The following is a 23,893-nucleotide window of genomic DNA, read 5'->3' on the forward strand; positions in this document are numbered from 1 at the left end:
ATAAACCATTGACTTCACATTTCTACATTTTTAGTTTCTTGTGAATGAAGCTCATTGTATCCATTTGTGGAGATTCAAATCAACATTCTGTCTATAAACCTAGAAAATGATTGAAAGTGGCTTCCTGTTAAATGAGACTTCTATCTGCTGTACTTCTCATTTCCCTGCCACAATTACATTTCTTTTAGTATTTCCCTAGTCTGGCATGTTTTTCCTTGACTTTGTTTCAGTCCGACCACTCTTAAAATTCAAATTCTTTGAATATCTACGCAAGTATCACAACTTTCTCAGTGAGATGCTTTCACTGCTTTATTTCTTTGTCTCTGCAGGAAGTAACATTGTGTGAAATGAAATTTCTCAATTCATCTTTGTCTTTTCCATATTTCACTCTCACAATTCTTTGTGTTCATGACTGTCCACTTAGCATTCATATCCCCATTGTATCCATCACAGATACAGACTCCACTGAACACTTCCTTGCCAAATCTTCTGTCCTTTTAATGTTCCCGTTGTCTGTGGCTCTGAAAAGAGTTCTGTACTTTGAATCAAATAATCCCAACTGTTTTGCCTTTGGCCCTCTATTTTCTCTTCCATTGTGGAGCTATATGTCGGCTATTCTTGCCCTAGTGTTCCTTTAGCCTTTTTAAGATCATTAGTCTCTCATTTTGAAACCTTCTCCAGCATAAGCCCTTATCCCCAATTTGTTTACATCTGACAAGGCCCAAGATCGAATCTATATGACAGAGGTTTGGCTCAGCTTTTCCAGGCCCAATCTGGACATTTAAGCTATTACATAAAACATAGAAATGTTGTGCCGACCATGTAACCCACTCTAGAATCTGCTTAGAATTTCCCCAGTGCGTAGCCCTCTATTTTTCCAAGCTTCATGTACCTATCTATGAGGTCCTTAAAAGACTCTATTGTATCAGCTTCCACCACCACAGCTGGCAGTGCATTCCATGCACTCACCAGTCTCTGTGTGGGGAAAACCTACCCTCAATACCTATTTCCAAGCACCTTAAAACTATGCTCCCTTGTGTTAGTCATTTCATCCCTGGGAAAAAGCCTCTGACTATCCGCACTCTCATCATCTTATGCATCTCTGTCAGGTCACCTGTCAACTTTCGCTTCAAGGAGAAAAGGCCAAGTTCACTCAACCTATTCTCATAATGTACGCCCTCCAATCCAGGCAACCTCCTTTTAAAGAGTGGACAGAGGAGAGGTTGAGAAGGCACCTTCGGCAGCGAAATCTAGGCTTGGAGTGATTCGCCAGCAGCGTAGCCCAGGTTCTAGTGTGAGGTTGCCAGATTATTTTCAAGCCTGACAAAAATAATCAATGTTCAGGATTACCCTGAAGTGCAAAGTTAACTCCCATCCTCTTAAAACCCTAGTGGTCATCTCAAGGGTCACGTTCCAAAGGATTGCATTCTTAGCTGCTTACCCTCTAAAAGCCCCTTATCCCAAACTTTAGTTTCAAGTTCAATTGTCATTCAGCCATATGAAGCAGCTTTCCTCTGGGAACAAAGTACAAAACACTGTACCAACAGCACATATAATTATGATCACAGAAAAATATACAATTACAAAAAAGTATTAAAAATAATAATGTAACCCAAATCCTTGAGTGTCATGACCTGTAGATGTTGATGGTGCATGGATGTTGTTCTGGAGCTATGCTACTGCAAGCCCTCAGCAGTCCCTCATCTTGTGCAAGTGCAGCTGCAGCTTCCATTACGGAATTCAGTGGAACACAGCTACCTCCAGCATCTCCTTCCCCGGTTGCCACAATAGGTGACCTCGAGGCTGAGGGCCTGATCTGTGCCCAACTGAGGCCATGCTGCTCCCCCACCATCGTCCCCACCAATGAACCTTTGAATTGGACTCTCAGTATTCTAAATTATCAGTGTCCAAAAGGGTCTTGCAATGACAATTAAAATGTCCAAATCAATGATTTCCACTGATTGTTGGATCGTGCACTGCCTCCGCACACTGACTCTGATCCCTGCTTCCATGCTGGCAGAAGCAGGCTGCAACTCAATGTCCAACAAGTCTAGCTCCACTGCTATTGAGCAACTTGCTAGTGGGTTAGAGCTGCAGTACTTGGTATTCTTGATACCTTGTTCAGTATCTTGTAATTGTTTTAAAAAAAGACATAAAGAACGAACAGTTACACCTTTGGACCCAGAGCAGCTGATGCGTCTGAACATGTTGCCATCTTACTGGAAGCCAGAAATTTCCTGATTATTCTTGTCTACAGTTGCTAGTTTCTCTCTAATCTTTTGTCATACTGCTATCTGTAAGAGAACTTTCCAACTCGGACCAATTCAGGAAAATTGTCAGGAAAATTGTTAGTAGTCCTTCCTTGTGTATCATATTTCTTTCACCTTCAGATTTGCTGTTATTACCCTTCACTAATCCTTGAGGTGGCTGTCATTACAGTGTCTATAAAAAATATTCACCCCTGCCTTGGAAATTTTCGTGTTTTATTGTTTTATAACATTGGAATCACAGTGGATTTAATTTGGTTTTTTACAACACTGATCAGCAGAAAAAGACTCATTTGTGTAAAAGTGAAAACCAGTCTCTACAAAATTATCAAAATTAATTTGTCCTCTCTTGACAATTCCAGATATACCTGAGGTCAGGATCAATCTTGAGTCCCTGAAAACCTACCAGGCAGAATTGCTAACTATTTTATAACCATGTTATCCAAGTAACCCAGAGATGGTCAAGTCAGGATGATTTGGAAGGGATTTAACCACTGTATTTTGCAGAAATTATATATTGTAGTCACACTGCATCAGTATACCTCTTTCAGCTATCTCTGCTCAAAGAAAGTCCAGACTTTCTTTGTTTCAGACATGCTCCAGCCCAAGCAACATCTTAATGAATCTCTTTTGCATCCTTAATGCAATAATATCCTTCCCAAAGTGTGCTTACTGCAGCTCTGGCCATCTAAATTCCACTTGTGGCCTCATTAGTGTTTTATAACATTGTGCCTTAACCTCACTGCTCTTGTGTTCTTTGCCCTGGCTAATGAAGGCGAGAATTCCATTTGTTGTCTTTACCATTGTTTGTCTGTACCTCACCAAGGTACAAGAACCCTTTGCACTTACCAGATTTTCTGCATTAATTACTCATAAAATGTGGTCTGATCTTCATTTAAGTCACAATAATAGAAAAACACAATCTGCCTAAACTACTGTACTTTTCATGTCTTTATTGAACCCATTAATCATTCACAGCCAAGACTGGAAAATATATGTGAACCCTTGTATTTAATAACTGGTAGAACCTCCTTTAGCACCAGAAACCTCCAGCATACATTTCCTGTATCTGCTAATCAGACTTGCACAATGGGAAGGAGGAATTTTAGACCATTCGTGCATACAAAACTGTTACAGTTTTTCAATATTTCTGGGGTACCTTGCATGAACAGCCCTTTTCAAGTCATGCTGCAGCATTTCAATTGGGTTAAGGTCTGGGCTCTGACTTGTCCATTCCAAATGCCAATGTTAGAAACTATTTTATAATTACTTGGCTTATTCCAGCTGCCTTTTTTTTGAATAGAGTTACTACATTTGCTGTCCAGTCTTCTGCTACCTTACCTTTGTCTGCTCCCTTGACTCCCATAGCAGACCAGGATTCATTTCACTGACATTGGGAGTTGTTTAACTTTATCTAATTCCTTTATAATAATTTGTTGTATTTCCCTCTCCCAGCTATGTACAATGTCCTTTAGTGAATAAAGATGAGATGTTCATTTAAGATCTATCATATATTCTGATTCCACACTTAAATTTCAGTCACTCAATGGGCCCTTTTCGTGATACCCTTTATTTATTAAATGCTTCATTTTCTCTTTAATCTTGTCTGCTAGTGATATTTAATGTTTCTCTTTACTGTCTTAATTCCTTTTTAAGTACTCCCTATGCTCTTTGAAAATAGGAAGGTTGCTGATTAATACAAAGAACTCTGGATTTAGATTCTGTACAAGAGAAAAATGGAAACCTGTGGCAGGCCCAGAAAACTGAAATAGGAAGGTTGCTGATTAGTACAGTTTTCTGGGCCTACCACCGGTTTCCATTTTTCTCTTGTACAGAACCCAAATCCAGAGTTCTTTGAATTGCTGTCCATATCCTTTACCCTTCACAGAACACATTTTTTCTTGAGCTCTCATTATTTCATTATTTAAAAATGATGCTACTTGTCCAATTGCATATTGAGCTGCAAGTATCTGCCCTAGTGTACATTTGTCAGGCTTTGCTTTACAGTATTGATATTGACCTATCTCATTTGGGACCTTGGCTTGCAGGCCATTCTTATCTCACTCCTTACTTGAAGTCTCTTGACCTGAAATGTCCACTGTTCATTTTTTCACCATAAGATGCCACCTGATTGAGTTCTTTCTGCACTCTTTTTGTGTTCTTGATTTCCTGAGTCCTAAATTTCACAGGAAGCTTGGTCACCCTGTGACAGTGTGGACTCAGTGTTCACAACCGCATCCAGTACCTTCTCTAGTTAGGCTGGCTATCTTTGCCAGTGGTACCCAACCACCGGGCCGCAAAGCATATGCTACCAGGCCGCGAGAAAACAATATGATTTGGCGATATGAAACGATATGAGTCAGCTGCACCTTTCCTCATTCCGTGTCATGCCCACTGTTGAACTTGAACGCACGCGAGGTCATTACGCACGTGAAGTCATTACCCACGCAAGGTCATCAGTCATCTAAACGCAGTGATACCCTAGTGCCAGGGATCACTGGTTACCCTCAGGTAACTGGATGCCTTGCGTGGCCAGCGAGAAGTACTGTTGCTACTGGCCTGGAGCACGAACAGATGGGTACTGCCTCTAAACCTTTTTAACACACCCAATGATGTAGGGAACCCGGTACTAAAATATTCGCAGATGACCTAATTCGGGCTCAGGGTTTCGTAGGTAGCTGAGCAAACTGAAAGTCATCCCTCGAGCCAAACTTTTGTCGGCCAAGAGATCCAACTTACCTACAAGGGGGGGCGGGCTCAGTCGCTCTTGTCCTCTCACTGGTGTGTTGCAATGATTTTATATGTTCATACGAGGAAAATATGTGTTTAATATCCACATATTACTTAAAATGTTATGATGCTATTGACTTATAAGTGAGTTATAATTAACTTCACTATATTCATGCGAGGAAAATATTTGCTGTGTGTTTAATATAAAATTCATTAGATAACCCCTTTTAGACATGAAATTGAGTGTATTAGCCACTTATAAGTGACTTATAGTTGACTTAACACCTATATTCCGGTCGTGATTAACACCACCACCCCCACCCCTTTCGGCCGGTCCACAAGAATATTGTCAATATTTAACTGGTCTGCGGTGCAAAAAGTTTGGTGACCCTGATTTATGTTCTGTTTGGAGTAGTTGTCAGATCCAAGTTGGTGTGTTTAATTATTGAACAAAGATGAGCCCTTGAGTAAGTTTAATAATAAATAGGTGAAATGAAATGCACTGTAAACTCATTTGGGTTAAAGATGATTATTCTAACTTGCCACCTGCTCTTTCTACAGCTATAAATGTATTCGACAGAGCCTTGAGGTCAGTAACCGGTGCCCGAAGTGTAATTATGTGATTGATAATGTTGATCAGCTGTATCCTAACTTTCTAGGTAAGTCTCTGTTTGCAAGTTCAGATCATTCAATAGTATCAGTAAAGCTGATCAATAAAATAACGTGTGTAGTAGAGTTATAGAGCACTACAGAGCAGAATCTGGCCCTTTGGCCCATCTAGTCTATGCCAAACTATCATTCTGTCTTGTCCCATCAGTCTGTACCCCTCCCATCCATGTAGTTATCCAAACTTAAATGTTGAAATCAAATCTGCATCCACCACTTCTGCTGGCAGCTCATTTCGCGCTTGCTACCTTCTGAGTGAAGAGGTTGCCCTTAAGCATTTCACCTTTCACCCTTAACCCGTGACTTCTAGTTCTAGTCTCACCCACCCTCTGGAAAAAGCCTGCTTGCATTTTCTCTGTCTGTACCCTCATAATTTTGTATCCTTGTATCGTCTTCTCTCTTTCTCCTGTGCTCCAGGGAATAGTCATGATCTATTCAACCTTTCCCTATGACTCAGGTCCTCAGGTCTTGGCAACATCCTTTGAATTTTTTTTGTACCCTTTCAATCTTCTTGATATCAACCCTGTAAATAAGTGACCTGAACACAATACACAAATTTGGCTTCACCTACATCTTGTACAACTTTAACATAATATCTCAACTCTTGTACTGAATACTTTGATTTATGAAAACCAATGTGCTAAAAGCTCTTTATGACCCTATCTACCTGTAATGCCACTTTCAAGAAATTATGGATCTGTATTGCCAGATGCGGTTGTTCTACTGAATTCCACAGCACCCTACTTTTCATTGTGCAAGTCCTACCCTGGTTAACTCCCCTAAAGTGCAACACCTCACACTTGTCTGCATTAAATTTCATCTGTCATTTTTCCAGCTGGTCCAGCTCCTGCTGCAAATTTTGATAGTCTTTCAAGCTGTTCTCTAGGCCCCGCAAATTTGCTGATCCAGTTAACCACATTATAATCTAGATTGTTGATATAGATGACAAACAGCAACAGACCCAGCACTAATCCCTGTGGCACACCATTAGTCACAGGCCTCTAGTCAGAGAGAAAGCTATCTAGTATCACTCTTTGGTGGTTTCTGCGAAGCCAAGATAAAATCCAATTTACTACCTCATCCTGAATGCCAAGTTACTGAACTTTCTTCAACAACCACCCAAATGGGCTCTTGTTAAAGGCTTTGCTAAAGTTTGTGTAGGTTACATTCACTTCCTGGAAGACTCCCTAATCAGCACCTGTCTAAACAAAGACTTGTATATCTATTCCCTTAGAATACCTTTCAATAAATTACCCACTACTAATGTCATGCTCACTGGCCAATTCCAGCTTATTCTGCTTTTGCCCTTTATGAACCACCTGAACAGCATTTGCTATCCTCCAGTCCCTGCACCTTACTTGTGGTTACAGATGTTTTAAATATCTCTGCAAGGGTCCCTGCAATTTCTGCAATACCCTCCCACAATGTATGAGGGAATATCTTGTCAGGCTCTGTGGATTTATCCACCCTAACTTGCCTCAAGACAGCAAGGTAGTTGTGCAGGTGGTGCATACAGGGAAGAATACAGGCATGACGTAACTTAGGAAGGCATGGCCAATTTCAGTTGACTGCAAGGAATTTTCATTAATTTGATCAGGTAGTTAATTGATAGACAGCATGGCACAATGGCACTTGAAATGAATGGCATAAATCTGACAAATGTGAGTTTATACCAGTATAATAATTTATTCTCTGAATCAGTGTGACTAGAACAGTTAAGAAAATGCATGTGATTACAATAAAGTGGCATGGGAATGGGCTATTTGGCCTAGGTAGTCTGTATGACTCTATTAATGTTTCACTAAATCTCTGTATGCCTCGTTTTACTGATTAACTAGCCTTTCATTAGATACACCCATATCATTTGCTTTAAGCACATTGTGCTAGTGAGATTTATGTTCTTGTTACTCTTTGATAAAGAAATTTGTACTGAATTGCATCTTGAGTTTTGGAGGGAGGCTGAGGTAGATGTCCAAAGTTATACTGAGCTATTGGTGATCTTCAATCAGAAATATTGCCACATTGTTCCACTGGACACTAGAGGGAGTTTGAGTCTATCTGATCCACATTATACATTTCATGTAGTCATTTAAAATATCTGATCGAGGAGATCATTTAGCCCTTTGTGCATTGACCAATTGAACAAGAGTTGTCCAGCCTGATTCCGCCTTCCAGTGTTGGATCATGGCTCTTCAAGTATACACGTACTGGAGATTAAACTGCAGGAAGAACTCAGCAGGTCTGGCAGCACCTTGTGGAGGCAAAGAGATGGTTGATATTTCAAGTCAAGATCCTGACTCAGGAATGTGTGTAAAGGGAGGATAGCTGGTATAAAGAAGTGAGAAGGAGGGTTGTAGCAGAGGCCGGTGGAAACAAGGTGGTGATGGTGGGGGCGATGGGTCGTGAAATTTAACAGATAGAACTTGGTGGAGAAAGGGAGGGGAAGGTTAGGGTAGATGATAGATGGAAACAGATGAGGAAGGATGATAGAACCAGAGGATGGGGAGCAATAGCAAAGGAGAAACAAAGTGTATAGATATATGGGTGATGGACAAATGCTGTTTTAAGCATGTGTGTTTTGTCCACCACCCGTTTGACAAGTGTATTCTGCTCCCCAGCTCCTCCTAAGAGTCTTGCCTCATCTCTCCTCTAATGCTTCGACCAATTACTGGTATTAGATTAGAGTCATACAGGCCCTTCAACCCAAATGACCATGCCAAACACAGTAGATGAATATTTAACCTAATATTCTGACGGCCCAATCAGCGGCAGGAGCAGGGCATAACGACAAGGTTCCTCGCAGGTTCACGACACTTGTTTAAAAGTACAGAGGGGACAAGTGGAGCGGCATTGTTGGGAATAGGCTAGTGGTAAGAGTAGAAGTGTCAGGCTTTGGCTCGAAAGAGGCATTGGGTCTGGGTAAGTTTCTGTTAAGGTTCCCCTTTTCCCCTCTCTTACTGTACCTACTATAGTATATGACCATTGTGGTGGTGGGAGTTGGAGTTGGAGTCCTGGGAGACCCAGAGTCTTCAGGGAGTTACATCTGCATGGTGGATCCAGCTGCAGTTTCTTGAAGAATGTATTAGGAAGCCGAAACAGCAGCTGGATGTCCTTCGGCTTGTAAAGGAGCTTGTGGGATAATCGATCAGAGTTGCAGGGAAGTAGACATCCCTAAGTTGCAGGAGGCAAATAGCTGGATGACTGTCAGGAGAAATGGAAATGTGATTAGGCAGTTAGCACAGAGCACACCTGTTGTCATTCCCGTAAATAATAAGTATACAGTTTTAGATTCTGTAGTGACCTTCCAAGGGAATGTCATGGAGACCAGTTTATTGGCACTGTGCAAAAGAGTACAGAAGGGAAAGAGGGAGAAGAGGAGAGCAGTAGTGATAAGGGACTTGAGAGTCAAGGGACCAGGCAAGAGATTCTGTAGAAGTGAATGGGACACCTGGATGGAATGTTGTCTCCCAGTTGCTAGGGTAAGGGACATCTCAGATTCTGTCCACAGCATTTTGGAGGGGGAGGGAGAGCAACCAGATGTCTTCATACATATTGGTACCAATGACATAGGCAGTAAAAGCAAAGCGGTCCTGAAAAGAAAATCTAGAGAGCTAGGTAAAAGCTGAGAAGCTGGACCTCCGGGGTAGTAATTTCTTGATTAAAAAAACACGAAATGCTGGCAGAACTCAGCAGGCCAGACAGCATCTATGGGAGGAGGTAATAACGACGTTTCGGGCCGAAACCCTTCATCAGGAGTGAAGTAACATGGGATGGTCGAGGGGGGATAAGAAGTGGGGGGAGGGATAAAATAGAGAGCTGGGAAGTGATAGGCTGGAGGGAAATGGGCTAGGGGGAAGGTGGAGAATTATGGGAAATACAAGAGAAAGAAAGGTAGGGCTGGGGGGAGAGATTATAGTGAGGGGGGAAAAAAGAGAGAGAGAGAGAGAGAGAGAACCAGACTAAAATAATAGATAGGGATGGGGGTAAGGGGGGGGGCAGGGTATCAATGGAGGTCAGTGAGTTGGATGTTCATGCCGGCAGAAAGGAGGCTGCCTAGGCAGGAGATAAGGTATTGCTCCATCGACCCCTTGCCCCCCTACCCTTACCCCCATCCCTATCTATTATTTTAGTCTGGTTCTCTTTCTCTCTCTTTTCCCCTCTCACTATAATCTCTCCCCCCAGCCCTACCTTTCTTTCTCTTTTATTTCCCATAATTCTCCACCTTCCCCCTAGCCCATTTCCCTCCAGCCTATCACTTCCCAGCTCTCTATTTTATCCCTCCCCCCACTTCTTATCCCCCCTCGACCATCCCATGTTACTTCACTCCTGATGAAGGGTTTCGGCCCGAAACGTCGTTATTACTTCCTCCCATAGATGCTGTCTGGCCTGCTGAGTTCTGCCAGCATTTCGTGTTTTTTTAATTTATTTCCAGCATCTGCAGATTCACTCGTGTTGCCTTTTAATTTCTTGATTGCTGCTTATGCCATGTGCCACTGAGGGTAGAAATCCCAGAGTGATTTGGCAGATTAATGTGTGGCTGAGAAGCTGGTGCAGGGGGCAGGGCTTCAGGTTTTTACATCACTGGGATTTCATCTGGGGGAAGCATGACCTGTTAAAAAGTGACAGGTTGCACGTGAAACCGAGGGGGACCAAAATTCTCATGGGTAGGTTTTTCAGAGCTGTTGGGGTTTAAACTAACTTGGCAGAGAGGTGAGAACTGAAGTAAAGGGATTCAGGATAAGATGGATGGTAAAAAAGCAAAGCTACCATGTAATCAGACTGTCAGCAAGTGCAGGCAGATAATGAGATAAAATTGTAGCCACCAGGGTGAGCATCAGTGCATTGGGGATGCAGAATCAAAAAGGGTAGCAAATACAGTGCCCACAGTGTTATATCTCAATGCATGGTGTATAAGAAATAAAGGTGGATGATCTTGTTGCACTTTTACAGATAGTCAGGATGACATTGTGGCCATCACTGAATCATGGCAGAAAGGTGGTTGTAGTTGGGAGGTGAATGTCCAAGGTTACATGTTGTATCAGAGGGATAGGAAGGTAGGTGGAAGGGATGGCATGGCTCTGTTGGTAGTGAATGGCAGCAAATCAATAGAAAGATGTGACATCGAATCAGAAGATGTTGAATTCTTGTGGATTGAGTTAAGAAACTGCAAGGGTAAAAGGACCCTGATGGCTGTAATAAACAGATCTCCCAACAATAGCAAGGATGTGGACTACAGATTACAAAGGGAAATAGAAAAGGCATGTCTAAAGGGCAATGTTATTATAGTCATTGGAGATTTCAGCATATAGGTTGATTGGGAAAATGAGGTTGATGATGGATCTTGAGAGAGTGAGTTTTATCAAGGATCGTTAAGTTGAGCCTACTAGGGGATCAGCTATAATGGATTGTGTGTTATGTAATGGACCAGAAGTGATTAGCGAGCTTAGGGTAAAAGAACCTTTAGATGGCAGTGATCACAATTTGTTTGAGTTCAACTTGAAATTTGATGGAGAGAAAGTAAAAGCTGACACAGCAGTATTTCAGTGGAGTAAAGGAAATTACAGTGCTATTAGAGAGGAGTTGGCTAAAGTAAATATGGAAGGAGATGCTGGCGGAGTTGGCCAAAGTAATTTGGAAAAAGATGCAAAGCAGCAATGTTGTGAGTTTCTGAGAAAAATGAGGAAGGTGCAGGATAGATGTATTCCAAAAAGAAAGGAACACTCCTATGGCAAAATAGTACAACTGTGGCTGAAAAGGGAAGTCAAAGCTATTGTAAAAACAACAAAAAATTAGTGGGAAGACAGAGGACCGGAAAGCTTTTAAAACCCTACAAAGTACCTAAAAGAATCATTAGGAGGGAAAAGGTGAAATATGAAAGCAAACTAGCAAACAATATTCAAGTGGATAGTGGAAGCTTTTTCAGGATGTAAAAAAAAAATAAGAGGTAAGAATGGATATAGGACTGCTAGAAAATGAGGCAAGAGAAATAATAACGTTGGACAATGAGATGGCAGATGAACTAAATGAGTCTTCATTATGGAAGTCACTAGCAGGTGTTAAGGATGTGAAGAAAGAGAAGTGAGTGCAGTTATTATTACAAGGGAGAAGGTGTTCAAAAAGCTGAAAGACCTAAGTCAAGATAAGTCAATCGGACCAGATTGACTTACTCAACTGTATCTTAGGGTTCTGAGGTAGCAGTTGAGATTTTGGATCCACTAGTAATGATCTTTCAATAATCACTGGACTCTGGCTTGGTGCCAAATGACTGCAAAATTGGAAATGTCACTCCACTCTTTAAGAAGGGAGGAAGGCAGCAGAAAGGAAATTATAGACCAGTTAGTCTGACCTCAGTGGTTGGGAAGATGTAAGAGTCAGTTGTTAAGGATGAGGTTATGGAGTACATGGTGACACAGGACAAAATGGGGCAAAGTCGGCAGGCTTAGCGTAAGGGAAATTCTCGCCTGACAGACCTGTTGGAATTCTTTGAGAAGATTACATGTAGGATAGATCAAGGGGATGTAGTAGATGTTGTATTTTTGGATTTTCAGAAGTCCTTTGACAACGTGCCACAGATGAGGCTGCTTACCACGTTAAGAGCCCGTGGCATTACAGGAAAGTTACTAGCATGGTTAGAGTGGCTAATTGGTAGAAGGCAGTGAGTGGTAATAAAAGGATCCTTTTTTGGGTGGCTCTCAGTGACTAGTAGTGTTCTTCATGGTTTGGTGTTGGGGCTGCTTTTTAAGCTGTATGTCAATGATTTGGATGACGAAATAGATGGCTTTGTTGCCAAATTTGCGGATGATATGAAGATTGGAGGGGCAGGTAGTGTTGAGGAGACAGGTAGGCTGTAGAAGGATTTAGACAGGTTAAGGGAATGGGCAAGAAAGTGGCAAATGAAGTACAATGTTGAAAAATGCATGGTAGAAGAAATAAATGTGTTGACTGTTTTCTAAATGGGGAGAAAATCCAAAAATCTTGGGGTCTTGTGCAGAACACCCTTAAGGTTAACTTGCAGGTTGAGTCGGTGGTGAGGAAGCCAAATGTACTCTTAGCATTCATTTCAAGAGGTCAAGAATACAGGAGCAGGGATGTGATGCTGAGGCTCTGGTAAGGCCTCACTTTGAGTATTGTGAACAGTTTTAGACTCATCTAAGAAAAGATGCACTGGCATTGAAGAGGGTTCAGAAGAGGTTCCCAAGGATTTTCTGGGAAGGAAAGGGTTATCAAACGAGGAATGCTTAATATATCTGGGTCTGTACTCTTTGTAATTTTATTGAAACCTTTTGAATGTTGGCAGGCCTAGACAGAGAAGATATGGAAAGGATGTTCCCCATAGTGGGGGAGTCTAGGACAAGTGGGCACAGCCTCAGGGTAGAGGGGCATCTATTTAAAACAGTTTCTTTAGCCAGAGGGTGGAGAATTTGTGGAATTTATTACCACAGGCAGCTGTGGAGGCCAAGTTAGGTGCATTTAAGGCAGAGCTTGATCGGTTTTTGATTAGACATGGCATCAAGGGTTACGGGGAGAAGGTCGGGAAGTGCAAGAATTTGGAAAAGGCTGAAAAAAGCATTTCTATAGACCTGAATGTTCATCAGTCCACAGTAAGAGAAATTGCCTACAAATCCAGGGTACTGTTACTACTCTCCCTAGGAGTGGAGATCCTGCAAAGATCACACCAAGAGCACAGTGCAATACTGACGGAAGTGAAAAAGAACCCAAGGGTAACAGCAAAAGACCTGCAGAAATCTCCAGAACTTTCAGGTCTGTTCAGGTGTCCACTATAAGAAAAACACTGAATAAGAATGGTGTTCATGAAGGACATTGTGGAGGAAACCACTGCTCTCCAATAAAAAAAAACATTGCTGTACATCTCATCTTTATTAAAGATCACCTGGATGTTCTGCAATGCTTCTGGGACAATATTCTGTGAACAGATGAGACACAAGTTTAACTTTTTGTCAGAACTGTGCATTGCTATGTTTGGCGGGAAAAGGGGACTGCACACCACCAAAATCTCATCCCAACTGTGAAGCATGGTGATTTGGGGCTACTTTGCTGCCTCAGGGCCTGAACAGCTTGCAATCGTTGATGGAATAATGAATTCAAAATTGTATCATGACATTTTACAGGAGAATGTCAGGGGAGCAGTCCATCATCTGAAGCTTAATAGAAGTTGGATAATGCAATAACACAATGACTCAAAAGACAAGAGTAAATCAAGAACAGAATGGTTTAAAAGGAAGAAAATTCATGTTTTGAAATGGCCAAGCCAAAGTCCTGATCATAATCCTGTAGAAATGTTGTGGGAAAGACCTGAAGCAAGCAGTTTATGCAGGGAAACCCACCAACATCCCAGAATTGAAGCTGTTTTGTATGAAGGTATGACCTAAAATTCCTCCAAGCTGATGTGCAGGACTGATCAACAGTTACTGAAAAAGTTTGGTTGAAGTTATTGCTGTACAAGGGGGTCACACCAGTTACTGATAGCAAAAGTTCACATACTTTTTCCAACAAACACATGTAATATTCTATCATTTTTCTCAATAAATAAACAAGGATAATGTCTTGTTATTCATTTAATTGGGTTCTGTTTATTTAGTTTTAGGACACGTGAAGATCTAATCACATTTCAGGACATATTTATACAGAAACAGAAAATTCTAGTGTTCTCAAACTTCCTAGTCCCACTGTAAATAGGCTATGTTCTGACTGTAACACGATAAACAGACAGGAAAAGTGAAGTAACAACAACAGATGCTTTCTGTCCTGATGGATTTGTGGGTGAAAGCACATGATTCCTATGTCCTCGTGGGGAGTGTGCAGCATTGCTGAAAGCAAAGTGCCGTTAAACTGGTCTGCTCAATCACATTGTCCTGCTGAGCAATTCTATGTTGAAGTTAGAACAATTATTTTTCTTTGTTAATAAAGTTTGATTGCTACTTGGCTAAGTTATTTCTCTTCACTTATAGTTAATGAACTAATCTTGAAACAGAAGCAAAGGTTTGAAGATAAGCGAATAAAACTGGAACACCCAGTAAGTACTGATGAATATTACCATATATACCTGAGCTGTCCTGAGTGTACTGCAGACTGTCTAGTGGAGCCTCATTTAATGATTATTAAGGTACATGATTAACTGTTAATGATGGGTAGATGGGTACAGACAGTCATATGGCAGAATTGATTGAAGGATTTCAATATAAATTGAACTCAGAAAGGAATAATTACAGAAAATCCATCACTCGGTCCACTAGATAATGAAAAATAATGTCCTTACTGATATTGCTGTTGCTGTTCACCATTGTTTCAAGCTAGGAAGATGTATTTGAGTAGCTGAGGTATTTCTAGATGATAATGGCATGCCCCAGGAGGATACTTTGCAACGATGCTGTATACCGGATGAGATGGAATGTATAGAAGGGGAATGTTAGCATGAGTTGGCTTTGAGGAATTGATAATGGCATTATGATGAAGGGGGTATGAAAGGGGGTGGGGAAAAGTGGGAATTAGGAAACAATGAACTGGGGTGCAGTAATGGTGAGCATATGTTGAGGCAAGACAGGAATGGGATGACTGAGGGTTGGTTTTGATGCTGCTGGATATAGTTTTTTTTCTTTTGGCTGGATACTCAATGTTGATGTATTTTTATGTTACCTGCTTTCTTTTCTAGAATGGTCACAGATGGCAGGCAATACAAGATGTTTTAATTGCAGACCAGGACAGTTTGGATCTTGCCAATGTTAACCTCATGCTGGAGCTTATTATGCAGAAGAAACAGCAGCTGGAAGCTGTGAGTGTTCTGCATTCTGTTGGAAAATACTGGGGTTAAGTGTTGGCCAGAGGGGTGGGGGAGTGTAGTGTTGGCTTGGAGAAGAGTTGCAAGGTTAAGCGTTCATTGAGAAAGGTGGATATAAAACATTAAAACATAGGATGATATGGTAATGTAGTGGTTAGCACAACACTTTACAGTCCAGGTGACTGGGGTTCAATTCCCACTGTTGCCTGTAAGGAGTTTGTGCGTTCTCCCCAAGACCATGTGGGTTTCCTCTGGGTTCCCCAGTTTCTTCTGACGGTCTAACGACTTACCAGTTGGTAGGTTAATTGGTTATTGTAAATTGTCCTGTGATTAGGCTAGGATAAAATGGGGAGATTGCTGCATGGTGTGGCTTGAAGGGCTGGAATAGCCAATTCCATGCTGTATCTCAATAAATAAATTAAATATTGAGATAACTAGTTGAGGTAAGTATTGAGATATATCTACCCTATAGGCAGTTACTGGTAGGAGCTCATATTGTAATATCTGTTAAAGTTAAATTCTAGTTTCCTCCTTAAGAGAATACTTCTCTGATAATGCTTTGACATTAGGTTAAGTAATTACATGCATGGAAAATCTCAACTTTTCACTTTGTAATTCTAATTTCATCCATAACCTGACTTTCAACATATTATTAATTTATTCAGTGCTTAGTAAGGAAATTGATTTACAGGAAAAAGGAGTAAAGGGACAATTGATTGTAATATACATTCTAAAACACGGTGATAGAGGTTTAAAACATTTCTATTTCTAAAGTAAAAATATTGCATGTATTGATAATTGAAGGTTCAATTCTCCTTGACGTTAATTGGTTATGAGAGTTTAAAAAAAAATCCCATGGGTTTTTACTTTTATGAGGATATTTTGGTCTGAGTAAGATGCTAGAAGCATAATAGGAGAGGTGATGTTACTAGGAGGCTATGGACTGAACCTGGGCAAATGAAAAATGACCGAGGGAAGATATTGGACAGTGATCTATGCTCATAGATTTTGTATTGTGATCGGTAAAAAAAAACAACTTAAATTGAGAAAATGTTCTAAACTGGGACTAGAACAGCTTTACCAGGCTGATGTATGATTAGACAAAGGTGGACGAGAAATTTGATTGTAAATCAGTGGGGCTCATTCAGTTGTTCAAAAAATATTTGCTCTAAGCAAGAGATCATCTTAATTTTAGATCCCATTGGCAGTTCAGGGACCATGCAGGAAACATGCAAAGGAAGTGTATGAAGGTACAAGAGTTGAACATTTTGGAATACCTTGAGGATTTGTGAAAGATGCAGAGATAAAATTTAGGTGGAAATATATATGGAAGACAAAGCATTTGCATAAAAATAAATTGGCTGGCAATTTCAAAGAAAAGCCTTTTTAATGAAGTTTTAATGAATAAGTGAAGAGTAAATTAGAGAAATAGTAGAGGTGAAAATAGGCTTGAGTGGTTGGAAGGGTTGATTGCTTTTTTTGAGGCATTGTAGAGTGTTGCCTTTCATCTTTGTGGGTTTCAAAGTGTTCAGTAAATTTTTTTTTACAGATTTTTGTCATGGTACTTTTGAATAATTTTGATTAACATGGAAGAGCTATATTTAAGCACTATGCAGCTGATAACTTAATTGGCAGTGTCATTGAGAGTGAAGAATATGTAGATAGCAAGAAGCTATCTGATTGGGTGAGCACAATAGTTGCAGATGGAATTCAGTGTGGAGAAATGCAAGTCAATGTAATCAAGGTGAAAGAGTATACAATAAATTGGAAGAGTGCAGTTGAGGAAAATTTTACTTCTCTTAATGAATGATAGGGTTTTAGAAGGTACTATATGCTGGGGTAGTGGAGTAGGAATGGCTCATCACATTTAAGTTGAGTGAGCAAAAGGGATTAAATACTATGGACCAGGTGCATGGTGGGATAAAACCAAGACAATTCCAATTCCTCCATGGATAAAGCACAACTCTACTTGTGCTTCAATCAGGGCTTTATATTGTTTTTTAGTTCTCAAAGCAACCACAATTTATTGGTACAGTAGAGATATGGGGTAGTATCCCCTTAGCCTATTTAGGTAGCATTTTGAAAATTCTCCAATGAGACATTTTGCCAAATTTGTTATGGTAATATTGCTATTTGAACTCAGATGAAGTTGGAGTAAATGTGTAAGATTAGCCCTTTGTGTCTGCGGTACTATATCCTTAATCTGTAAGTAGATTTTAGATGAACAGTTTAAAAATTCAGCCCAGACTCTGGGAATTGCTGTGATCATGCTGTTTAAAGTGACAAATAGATTTGATAGGGTACATGGAAATTGCTTTATTACGTGAGGAAATCCAAAACACAGACTAATAACTTAATTTGAGCTGGCAGTTCAGAGTGAAATTGGTTAACAGTTTTACACAAGCTGATGGAATTCTAAAAGTCATGCATGTTGGGGTCTACCTGGAATTTAAAACTGATGTTAGTCAATCGGTTTTGTGTACAGAGTGTTGAGAACTGGCTATGATACTTGTTAGGCCAGTGCAATCATCAGAAGCTACCCATGATTGTACCCGTCTGTAACATTGAAGAAGCCTTTCATTGGTCTCTACCAGCATTACAATCTTCATCAACTAATGTACTGACAGGGCCAAGATGATTTGTGATGATGTGGCACTCTTGTCTCACGCCTGCTTCTCCAACCTGGACCATGTAGTATTGTCCATTTTATCTGTTGCTAGAAGTTTTCCGGCTCCATCCTGGTTGCAGTGTACATTCCACCCTTGGTCAAAGTTGAGCAGGCACTGGAGGAGCTGAGCACTGTGATCTGCAGTCATGAGACAGCGCACCCAGATGGTTTCCAGATCATAATGGGGTCATCATCCAGGGCAGCTTAAAGAAGTCTCTAACCAATTACCACAGATGTATCAGCTGTGGAACCTGAGGAGCCAACACACTTGACCACTGTTACACCACTGAGAACGCTTGCTGTGTGATTCCACATTCGCACTTTCACAAGTCTGAGCACCTGGCTGTACTTCCATTCCTGGTGTACAGGCAAAGACTGAGTACTGCAACACTAGCGGCGACAGCAGTGAAAATATGTCAAGGAAGGTGGATGAGCACCTAGGACTGCTTTGAATTGATGGACTGGACTATAATCAGGGATTCATCTTTGGATCTGGCTTTGTCAAGACCTGTGTGGATGAGTGTGTGCTTTTGAGAATGTACCAGACATACCCAAACCAGAAACTGTGGATGAACCATTAATTTACAGTGTGCTGTGGGCTAGATCTGTTGAATTCAAGACCGGTGATCCAGAACTCTACAAGAAGACCACTTGCAAACTACGGAGGGTATATTAAGAGCAAGAAAGCAATTCAGGTGAAGTTAGATGGAATCAGATGGATATCAGCTCTAATGGGGTTTGAAAGCCATTACTTCCTAACATCATAAGTGGCTGTGATGCTTCACTTCCAGATGAGATCAGTGTCTTTTATACATGCTTTGAAAGGGAGAATAAAATTACACCTGTGCAAATCACTGCAGCATCTGGCTACCCTGTGATATGTCTCAGAGGTTGACATCAGAACATCTTTCAAGAGGGTGAACCCTCGCAAGGTGTCAGGGTGGCTGCCTCAACAACTGTTGCCCACTTGCACGCACACCTATAGAAATGAAGTGTTTTGAGAGTTTGATCATCGATAGAATTAAGACCATAAGACATAGGAGCAGAATTAGGCCATTTGGCCCATTGAGTCTGCTCTGCTGTTACATCATTGCTGATCCATTTTTCCCCTCATCCTCCTGCTTTCTCCTCGTATCCCTTCATGCCCTGACCGATTAAGAATCTTATCAACCTTTGCCTTAAATAATATAAAGGCTTGGCCTTCACAGCTGCATGTGACAAAGAATCCCACTGATTTACCACTCTCTGGCTAAAGAAATTCCTCCTAATCTCCCTCTTAAAATACAGGACTCTCCTCTCTTCTCCCACTGTGTCCTCTAGTCTTAGACTGTTCCCACAATAAGAAACGTCCTCTCCACATCCACTCTGTCATGGCCTTTCAACATTCGATGGGTTTTAATGAGGTTACCCTTCATTCTTCTAAATTCTAGTGAATACGGGCCCATAGCAATCAAATGCTCTTCATATGACAAGCCATTCAAACCTGTAATCATTTTTGTGAATCTCCTTTGAACCATCTCCAGTTTCAGCACATTCTTTCTAAGATGAGGCCCAAAACTGCTCTCAGAGAGGCCTCACCAGTACTTTATGAAGTCTCAACATTACATCCTTACTTTTATATTCTAGTCCTCTTGAAAAGAATGCTAACATTACATTTGCCTTCCTCACCACAGACTTGACCTGTGAATTAAGCTTTAGGGAATCCTACACAAGGATTCCCAAGTCCCTTTGGTTGAAGTAAAGGTTGACAATTTTGTAAATGGAGAGAAAATACAAAAAAACTGAGGTGCAAAGTGAATGACCATACATTTCCTGACACTGTATTCCATCTGCTATTTCTTTGCTCATTCTTCTGATGTGTCAAGTTCTTCTGCCTCTCTACTTCCTCAAAAGAAGTACCTGCTCCTCCGCCTATCTTAGTATCATCTGGAAACTTTGCAATAAAGTTATTAATTCCATTGTGCAAATCATTAACATATAACATAAAAAATAATCTGTCCCAATACAGACCCCTGTGGAACACCACTAGCCACCAGCAGCTAGTCAAAAAAGGCTCCCTTTATTCCCACTCTTTGCCTCCTGCCAATCAGTCACTGCTTTATCCATGCTATAATCTTCCCTGTAATACCTTGGGCTGGTAGCTTGTTAAGTAGCCTCGTTTAGCACCTTATCAAAGGCTTTCTGAAAATCCAAATGCACAACATCATCTGATTCACCTTCGTCTATCAATTAATTCTTGCCTTAACAAGGACTTGGAGCTGCTGATATTTGCCTGCAGTCACAATAAGCTACAATGGATGCAATCTCACTATGTCTTCACTTGGCCTATTGCCACCGAGAAAACAGGAATACCTAGGTCAAGCTGCTGTTTATCGATTACAGCTCAGCATTCACCATTCTCATCCCCTCAGTACTAATCTAAGTTTCAAATCCTGTGCCTCTACCTACCTCTCATCTGGATCCTTGACTTGCTCATTGGGATTCCACCGTCAGTGTGGATCGGACATAACATCTTCTCACTAACCATCAACACTGTGCACCTCAAGGATGCACGCTTAGCTGACTGTTCAACTCTACACCTATGACTCTGTCTAGGCACAGTGCAAATCTCATCTATAAATAAGCCAAAAACACAACTATTGTCAGCAGAATCTCATTTGGTGATAAGGAGGTATACAGAAGTGGGATAAATCAGTTTGAGTGCTTTCATAAAAACAACCTTGCACTCAACGTCGTAGAATTGATTGTGCACTTTAGGAAGGGGAGGTCAAGGGAACACCAATCCTCATCAAGTGGTCATTATTGGAAAGGGTGAACAGTCTCTAGTTCTTGGGTGTCAACATCTTTGAAGATCGATCCTGGGCCCAACATGGATTTTAATTATAAAGCATACCAGTGACTATACTTTATTAGGAGTTTGACGAGATTTGGTATGTCACCAAATATTCTACCACATTTCTACAGATGTACCGCAGAGGGCATTCTAATTGGTTGCATCACCAAATGGTATGGAGGCAGTACTGCACAGGATTGTCAAAAGCTCCAGAGAGTTGTTAAGCATAGCCAGCCATGGACACTAGCCTCCCACCTTCCAGGACATCTTCAAAATAGGTGCCTCAGAAAAGGCGGCATCCATCATTAAAGCCCTCCACCACCCAGCACATGCCCTCTTCTTATTATTGCCTTCAGTACAGGAGCCTGAAAACTTTAGGAACAGATTCTTTCTCTCTGCCAAAAGTTTTCGAAATGGACAATGAACCCATGAACACTACTTCACTTTTTTTTTAAATAGTACTTTATAGTATATTCTATATAGGGCACTGTACTGCTGCCACAAAACAACTAATTTCACAACATGTGTCTGGTAATAAATCTGATTCATTTTTACATTTTTATCACTTTTTGCATAGGAATCGCAGGCAGCTCAGCTGCATATCCTCATGGAATTTCTTCAGGAAGCAAGAAGGAATAAGAAGGAGGTTAGTTTGGCTTTTATTTTCCACTAACTGACCTATTTGAAAGTCATATTCAGATACAGTCAGGCAGTAGATACTGCTGTATATGACACCTAGATATTCAATGGGCAGCACTTACCCTTGAAGTGCAATTCAAGTCCATCACCAATGGTTTCTCAGTGCTTTGCCTGAAATTAGCATTACTGAATTAGTACAGCATGTTTTCTTTTGGCTCACATGGTAAATCAAATCCCAGTGTGATACTCAGATAGCAGAAGAGGTTTGGTTATACGGTCATGCAACACTGAACATCAACCACCTATTTACACCAATCCTACAGGAGGTTTTGGAAAGTAGATTTTAAGCTGCTACTAGAGGAGATAATAGCATCTCATTTGAGAGACATTTAAATAGGAGTTCAGATTCAGCAACCCTGTAAGAGTAAGAGGCAGAGATGTTTAGGGAATTGTTTTTTAACAAAGGATATTGAAGGTTTGAAGGAAAAGAAGGAAGCAAATATCTGGTATTACAAATTTATATTAAAAATATCACTTGAGGTTTGCGAGGTATGTAGGAGAGAACTGGAAGAAATTAGGATGGCACAAATCGGCCATAAAGTGACCTTGGCAAGTAGATTAGGAAAAACTCTAAAAATCTTTATATTAGAAACAAAGGACAACTAAGGAAAGGAATAGCCAGTTGTGTAATCAGTCGAGCCAGGGATATTTCCAAGAAGGATGTGGAAGTTGAAAATTTAAAGGAGTATGCTGATAGAATGGAGCACATCTGCTTCAGGAAGGAGTAGACCTGGAAATAATAAAGCACATTAGGATGGATAATCCCTATGTTTTGATGGAGTCTATCCATGGGATGCTTGGTGATGGGAGGCAGAAAGGAGTGATGGATGGGTGTTTTCCTGACAAAGTCTGTAGTAAGTGTTTTACCACAGTGATCAGTGCTAGCATCTGTTTGAAGTACAAATGACTGAGTATTTGGGTGGTCTGATTTATAAATTTTCAGACTACAGGAAAATTGGAGTTGTGGATAATAAAGTAGTTGTAGTGGGACATAAATCAGATGAAAAGTTTGATGGAGTAGTGTCGGATGGAATTGATAAAGTAATGTACCTTGAGAAGTCAAATTCTTGTAGAGTATAGAATAAATGCCAGGGAAACTGAAGTGCAAATCCATTGCTCCCAGAAAATTGAAACCCAGGTGGAGGCAGATACAAGTACAAAGTTTAATAGGTGTGTGAACAGGTACTTGGATAAGAAAGGGTAGTGATGTCATTTAATATACTTAATTTGTTGAGCCACGGTATTGAATTGGGACTCCAAAGGAAGAATGCGGTACCAGTGGAGAGTGCAGAAGAGGTTCACCAGGATGTTTCATGGATTGGAGGGCTGTAGTTAAATAAACTGGAATGGATTCTGTTTATTTTCACTGGAACGTAGGAGACTGAGGAGTGACTTTATAGAGTTTTTTTAAAAATTATGAGATGGAAGTAGGATAGATAGATCAGAATCATTTTGCCAGAGCAGGGAAGTCTAGAATTAGAGAGGACAATTTTAATGTAAGTGGGAAAATTTTAAAGCAGATCTAAGGGATTTGTTTTCCATACAGAAATGGTGGTTATCTGGAGTGAGCTGCCAGAGGAAATGGTGAAGGCAGATAAAATTGTAGGTCTTAAAGGTATTTGGACAGGTACTTGATAGGAAAGGTTCAGTTTCAGAGGTGGAAGTGTCACCCGTCCCTTACATGATGTGGATTGGATTGGATTTTTGACAGAATTTGTATCCTTTAAATTTACTGCTAAGATTAACTGCCTCAAACTTCCTTTCACAGCAACTGGAGCAGTTACAAAAGGAACTGAATGTTCTTGAGGAGGACATCAAGCGGGTGGAGGTTTGTAAAATTCCTTTCTTTACAAAATGATTTCACCTATGTTTATGTTAATTTTAGAAAAGCTAGCAGAGAAATCTCTCCTCATTTTTAGAACCCTCCAGAACAGCTGATCTTAAAATTAAGCTTGTTCTCCAATGACTAGTCAATAAACATGTTACCTGATGAGAAAGGTGACTGAAAATACTGGAATCTCAAGCAACAAACGAGCTGTTAGAAGAACTGAGCAGATCAGGCAGCACCTTTGAAAGGAAATGGATAATCACCATTTGGGTCGAGACCCTTCATCTGAACAGGGTTGGTTGTCTATTTCCCTCCCAGATGCTGCAGTCTTCCAATGAGTTCGACCAGCAGCTTGTTTTTTGCTCCATAAATTACCAATTGTGCTTGTCTATAAATCTAGGTGTTA

The 23,893-nt window shown here is 40.7% G+C and overlaps 1 protein-coding gene across 4 annotated transcripts in view; it reads left to right on the forward strand.

Annotated features, from left to right (window-relative positions):
- Window positions 1–23,893, forward strand: part of cop1 (COP1 E3 ubiquitin ligase) — a 167,585-nt gene that overhangs the window by 28,982 nt on the left and 114,710 nt on the right. For 3 of the 4 annotated variants that reach the window (XM_059984959.1, XM_059984960.1, XM_059984962.1), the window contains 5 exons: window positions 5,559–5,656; window positions 14,633–14,697; window positions 15,334–15,453; window positions 21,538–21,606; window positions 23,428–23,487. In XM_059984959.1, the coding sequence (XP_059840942.1) occupies window positions 5,559–5,656; window positions 14,633–14,697; window positions 15,334–15,453; window positions 21,538–21,606; window positions 23,428–23,487 (412 nt within the window). The remainder of the gene's footprint in view (window positions 1–5,558; window positions 5,657–14,632; window positions 14,698–15,333; window positions 15,454–21,537; window positions 21,607–23,427; window positions 23,488–23,893) is intronic. The other variant, XM_059984961.1, reaches the window with a different exon arrangement.

The sequence above is a fragment of the Hypanus sabinus genome, chromosome 11 (genome assembly GCF_030144855.1).
Source record: "Hypanus sabinus isolate sHypSab1 chromosome 11, sHypSab1.hap1, whole genome shotgun sequence".
NCBI classification, from domain to species: domain Eukaryota; kingdom Metazoa; phylum Chordata; class Chondrichthyes; order Myliobatiformes; family Dasyatidae; genus Hypanus; species Hypanus sabinus.